General features: G+C 44.4%; 1 protein-coding gene across 1 annotated transcript; it reads right to left on the bottom strand.

The window, feature by feature from the left end:
- Positions 1-3,100: 3,100 nt before the first annotated feature.
- LOC113213137 (clotting factor G beta subunit-like) lies at positions 3,101-5,281 on the bottom strand (the record flags this gene model as incomplete). Its single annotated transcript, XM_026432105.2, has 3 exons — positions 3,101-3,603; positions 3,993-4,144; positions 4,975-5,281. Coding segments are annotated over 3 exons (630 nt in total), but the record flags the coding sequence as incomplete, so codon positions are not given.
- Positions 5,282-5,704: the final 423 nt, after the last annotated feature.

Genomic DNA, 5,704 nt, shown 5'->3' with positions numbered 1-5,704 from the left:
AAATTTGCCATAGATGGAATTCTTGTTTGCATTTATATATAACTCCTCATGCTTCTGCTAACAGACTGTTTAATGTTCTATTCAATGTTCCAGGCCATTGCCGAGGTGTATGTAGACCATACCCACACCCACAAGCACGCTACCCCCAATTGTGTGTTTGTGGTGAAGACTACGCAACGATCTTACCAACTGATGGCTCCCAGTCCAGAGGCAATGAGAATTTGGGTTGATGTCATTTTCACTGGTGCTGAGGCTTATCAAGAGTTCGACTAGATCTATTGAAATACAGGTGATTAGTTTTGAATCCTGCCCCTCAAGTGGGGGCTAGTCAAAAAAGTAATCTTTTTGATCTATGTATCTTCTCCCCTCAGATGTTGCCATTGATAATTGTTTGTAGTGGTGCTACTTCTGAAGAATGTTCAGTATTAGTGTTCACTTCCTTCTTTGAATTGTTGCCACTGTTTGTTGGTGGCTTTCAAATGATTGCTTGAAGTTGTTGTTCAGTTTTTGACTGGGTATTTAATCAAGAGTAGAGAGGCGCTCATTTACAAGCATGACTTAAAATAAGATATCCAATCTTTAAAAATGTGTACCAAAGACGGTTTCTTACTGATGAGTCAAGCTAGTTTTCATTTGTAACCAAAGATTCCCATTTGAAAAACTGCTGTTTCTTTAATAAAAGTGGTCATTCATTCAAGTCACAACTGCATTAAGAATATATAATGCTTACCATATTTATCTTAAAACATTTATAACTGAAGGATTTTTATTTTTAGTTATTTATGTGTCTTCTTTAATTTAAGTTTTTCAATTGGGTGAAAATCTTTATTGGATTGTTGGATTATTTTACTCTTAAGGTTCAACCTTGAGATCAATTGTTGATGTACAGAATTTACTGTTCTCATTTGTTTTCATGCCATGTGCCATACTATGTTTCAAAACTTTTTTACACTTACTGCTTTAACTTCACCTGAAATACCAGATGGCTGAAAAGGCCAGTGCACTTTTGTAGTTATACTTTATGTGTGCTAGATAAGATCTAGTACTATGGCAGCTGTACTTATGGTGTTCACGTTTCCATGCAACTTCACACCAATTACCTGTCAGAAATATATTACAAAACAAGTGTATTTACTAATGTGTGAGTTTTACTTAGGTAATAACAAGGAAAATACATTGTCTTTTCAGGCAGATTTTGTTTTCTTTAGCATTTTTTAATGCCATTCTATGGAGGATATGATGTATAATGTTTAAAGAAATTTTATGATGTGGGAATTCTCATCAAAGTTCTGCAAAATATTTATTAGATTGCACAGGAATTTGATAAAAATAAAGTTGAAGGTGTTTGCTTGGAATAGTGTTAACTTGTTTCAAAGCTCACCATTGTTACCAGTTCCAAATGCAGCTGAAAGGCAGCTCCACAAAGAGTAACGTACCTCATTATTCAAGTGACTTTGTTTTATTATTGTTGTCATTTTGTAAGCTAATTTAAAACGGCTCTGAATGTTTTTGACGTTTAGTGTTTTTTCATTCTATCATTTTAAGTGTTTAGTAATTAAGATGTCATAGTCTGTAAACCATTTACAACTTTTAGATGCAGGATGAACTTTTGCTGGTCCTTGTGTGTGCCATTTACATTTGGCTGCCTTTACAAACACTTCATTTAATTAAAACTTTTGTAAAATTCACCCTTTGGTGGTGCACTTAAATAATTTGAGTGTGATTAGGTTTACTAAGTTTTGTTCAAGATCTCTTTACTAAACTTTCATATTGCCCCTGTATTGTGAAAATCTTTCTGCATCTTTAGAATGTTGATCTCTATACATCAACAGTAGCTGAAATCAGTTTCCATAGTCCAACATTATTGTAACTAGTATTGAAATGTGTTCCATGTTTTGCCAAAGCTAGAATTTTGCAATTGTAGAGTTGATGATTTCTACTTTTCTGATGGCACAGCCATTATTCTGTATAATTCTCTGCATGGTTAGTTTTTAATCTTTTGCTAAGCTAAAGGCTTGGATTGGAGCGATTCTTGAAGGGTTTCTTTTTACCTCAATAATCAAACCATTGCACATGAAGGGATCATTTGAAGGATTTGTTCAAACCCCTTCTTCTCCTGCTTCTTGCAACTTGCAACTACAGTACTATCTTGTTTATGAAATTGTACTTTTAATCTTTGTGTCTTAGTCTGTTGGTACATGTGCATGTGTGCACTGTACATTGTCTTAACAGTGTATTTCTAGTGAAATCTCAATGATTATGATTTGCCCTTTTCAGTGTCTATTATAAATCCAGTGTCTGAAAAATTGACACTCTCACTTGTAGACTTAAATATCTTGTTACAAGAACAAGCTCCACTATTTTCCTATCTTTTTTCTTTGTCACTGTGATTTCTCTAGGAACTTGCATTTTTCTTATTTTTCTTCATATTTAATTTTTATATCTTACCTTAATATACAGTAAAGTGAGCTTTTAAATTGATCATAGTTATAGCAGCTCCTCAACATGGTTTTAAAAAAGAACAAAACCCAAAACACATGTCTTGCTGACAATTGTGTTGTGAATTGGCACTGTAGTTTTTAAAATTTAAAATTTTCATTACAGTGAGTCATATTGTGTTATCTCAGTGATAGATTATACGGACCAGTTGTTGAAAGTGTTTAAGGTTTGAAAAATATAAATCCGTGATCTGCATTTCTTGCCATTAGTAAAAAATGTAGTCTGTGATTGTTGAATGATTTTTTTCTTTTTGGCTTCGGATATTCTATGTGTAGTGTATTTACATACAACATGTGATAGCAGGAGATTAAAAGTGACTGATTAGCATGAAATTATATATTGAACTGTCGTTGGAATATATTTTGTGGAAGTCTTATCATGCTCCCCTGGTGCATGAAATTATTTTGATGAAGGGATGTTATATTTTAGATAGAGGACTGTTTTTCAGATGAAGTATGGAAATATTGTGATTGTTCTGTAAACTGGTGCATTAATTATTTTTGAAAGGTGCATTAACTATTATGTGTTTTCTTGCCCTTTTTTCTCTTTTACTCATGTTATTTTTGTCATATCTTGTGAGATTGGATTGAAGTAAAAAGTATGCGAGTCAAATCAACAGTTTTAATAATTATCCGTGGCCCATTTCAGTCAAAACATCCAACTGCATCCTACCAACAACTTACGACAATAAGACTAGAAAACAGCAAAACCTAAAAACTATTGAACGCATATAAACAACTCAGTCTCAGGTACTCAAAAGTAAAACATAAACAACTACAAAATGACTTAGTTTCTTTGATAAACGATGCTGGTGGGTATTACCACATCAAGACTAGATGCATCTAGATTGATTAGACTAGATTTGGACGAAATTGAAATCATCTTTTTTCCATAAATCACAGCCTGGAGTTTCAACGCAGCAGGGGGGTGGCGTTAGGGGCTCTTGGTCTGGTCCCGGATCCACGGCAGGTACTCGCTGACTCGCGTGTAGAGCCCGGGTAGCTTGGGCCTGGCGCAGCCGATGCCCGTCGAGACGACGCCCATGACGGTGACGCGGCCGCCGTCGGCGTTGTCGGCCACCATGAGCGGGCCACCGCTGTCGGCCTGCAACAGCGGGGAGGGGGCACGGCCCGAGGTGGAAAACTGGCGCATCGCGTCAGCTACTCGCGGCGAAAAATCAAAATCGATGACGCGATATCGAATCGCGCTGATGCCACATAGAGTGAATAAAGCGATATCGAATCGATAACGTGATATTGAATCGACAACGCGATATCGAATCGACAACGCGATGTCAAATCGATAACGCGATAATGAGTCAGTAACATTACGTCAAATAGATATGGTGCGATATCGAATCGATAACACGGTATCAAATTTAGTAAAGCAATAATCGACTTGGTGTTAAAATCGCCGCGATATCGAATCGATGTTGAATATGTAACGATATCGGTTTGACGTCGTTTCGATATTCATCTCGAGGCTTGGCTCACCCAGCAGGCGTCGCGTCCGCCCGACTCGAAGCCGGCGCAGATCTGCGTGTCGTGGATCTTGGTCTTCTTGCCCTGCGAGCGGTACCAGTCCCGGCACTGCGCGTTGTCCAGCACCCGCAGCTGCACCTTCTGCAGCACGTCGGCGCGCCCCCCTGCAGGGACACGGACAAAAAGGATTAAGATCGACACACCGACGCGTCGACCGGAGTGACGTGCGCGGCAGACGTTCCGATAACTTTTGACGACGGATTGCGCCACGGCGGTCGCGCGCGCGGGACGTCGTCGTCGGCCCGGGCCGAGTCCTAAGAGTGTCCTCATCGGATCCCGTTGGTCGGGATACGTGGGCCGGGCCGGGAGCGCGGGATTCCGTGGGGCCGGGATATGAAGAAGCTGGAGGGAGTTGCGGACTAACGCTCTGACGCCCCCGAAATAAAAGGGGCAGTTCCACCCGAACGGGGGCGGTAGTAGGGTGGGCGTCGTCGTAAACCCGACTAACATCAACATCTCCATAACGAGATTAATTCAATAACTCTCAGCCTCCTTTTCCCGCCCGCCCCGCCGTCCCCGCTCGGTAGCCGTCCCGTCCTGTCGCCCGGGGTCTTAATCAGGAGAGGGGCTCGGCTTGGTCGGGCTGCGCTGAGCGGCGCTGGCGCCCGGCACCCGTTGTGTAACTCGATATGCACGGCTCTCTTGCCCTGGCAGTTGCACCAGTCCGGGCGCAGGCCGGGCACCGGCCGGCAAGAAGTGGGCAAGTTTAATGCGACCTGCATTTAGTGCACAGCCCGGGACAGGGAGCGGCGGCGAGGCGGGCAGAGACGAGGCGGGCGCCTGCGAGCGCAGCGTAGGCCACGCGCCCGACACCGGAGCGCAGCGGGCTCGCCCGCCTGGCAGGCGCCTGCGAGCGCAGCGTAGGCCACCCGTCCGACACCGGAGCGCAGCGGGCTCGCCTACCGCCCCACCCTCCTCTCAGCCTCCCGCGCACCTTTGTTGGAGTTCTCGTTGGTCCAGCCCCAGCCGGCCGCCGTCGCCTCCCGGTCCGAGAAGGTGGTGTAGTCCTTGGTGCCCGTCGCGGACGGCAGGCAGGCGGGCCAGGCGTTGTCGGACCACTGGACGTCCTCGCCGAGCTCCAGGAGCGCGACGTCGTGGACGAAGTGCGCGCACTCGTAGCCCGGGTGCATGACGAGGCGCTGCACGGCCAGCGTCGCGGCCTCGCCGCCCTCGCGCAGGTCGTGCTGGCCGACACTCACGCGCAGCTGAACCGCCTGCAGCGGCTCACTCGACCCGCTGCGGAGGGACAATTCGGAGGATAGTCAACTCGTCTTCAAACGCTTGCGAAAAATAGCGTCGTAAATTTTTAATCGCAAGATCGGTTATAAATTTGCGACAGCCCATTCTTGATTGCCCATCAATTCCAAGTCGCTTGTAAATAGGTTTTACAACTCTCTCAGACTTAAATTGGTAACATGCCGTGAAAAAAAAAATGTCCCTTTTCTTTCACCTGTTAAATTAACTACGGCCAATGCTGACCGAAAGGGTTTTCCGGTCGCGAACAGGACGACTGTCAAAGTGCACTCGCGACAATTGCGACGCGACCGTCTATGCCTTCTTCCGGACTGAGTGGCTCCTGTCTCTATCCCACTCCTGGGTGGCCCCAGGCCGACGGCCACTGGTGCGAGAGAGAGAGAGAGAGAGAGAGAGAGAGAGAGAGAGAG

The sequence above is a fragment of the Frankliniella occidentalis genome, unplaced genomic scaffold, assembly GCF_000697945.3.
Source record: "Frankliniella occidentalis isolate FOCC.00 unplaced genomic scaffold, Focc_3.1 Scaffold64, whole genome shotgun sequence".
NCBI classification, from domain to species: Eukaryota; Metazoa; Arthropoda; class Insecta; order Thysanoptera; family Thripidae; genus Frankliniella; species Frankliniella occidentalis.
The sequence above is the reverse complement of the archived record's forward strand: the minus strand, read 5'-3'. Positions and strand labels throughout refer to the sequence as shown.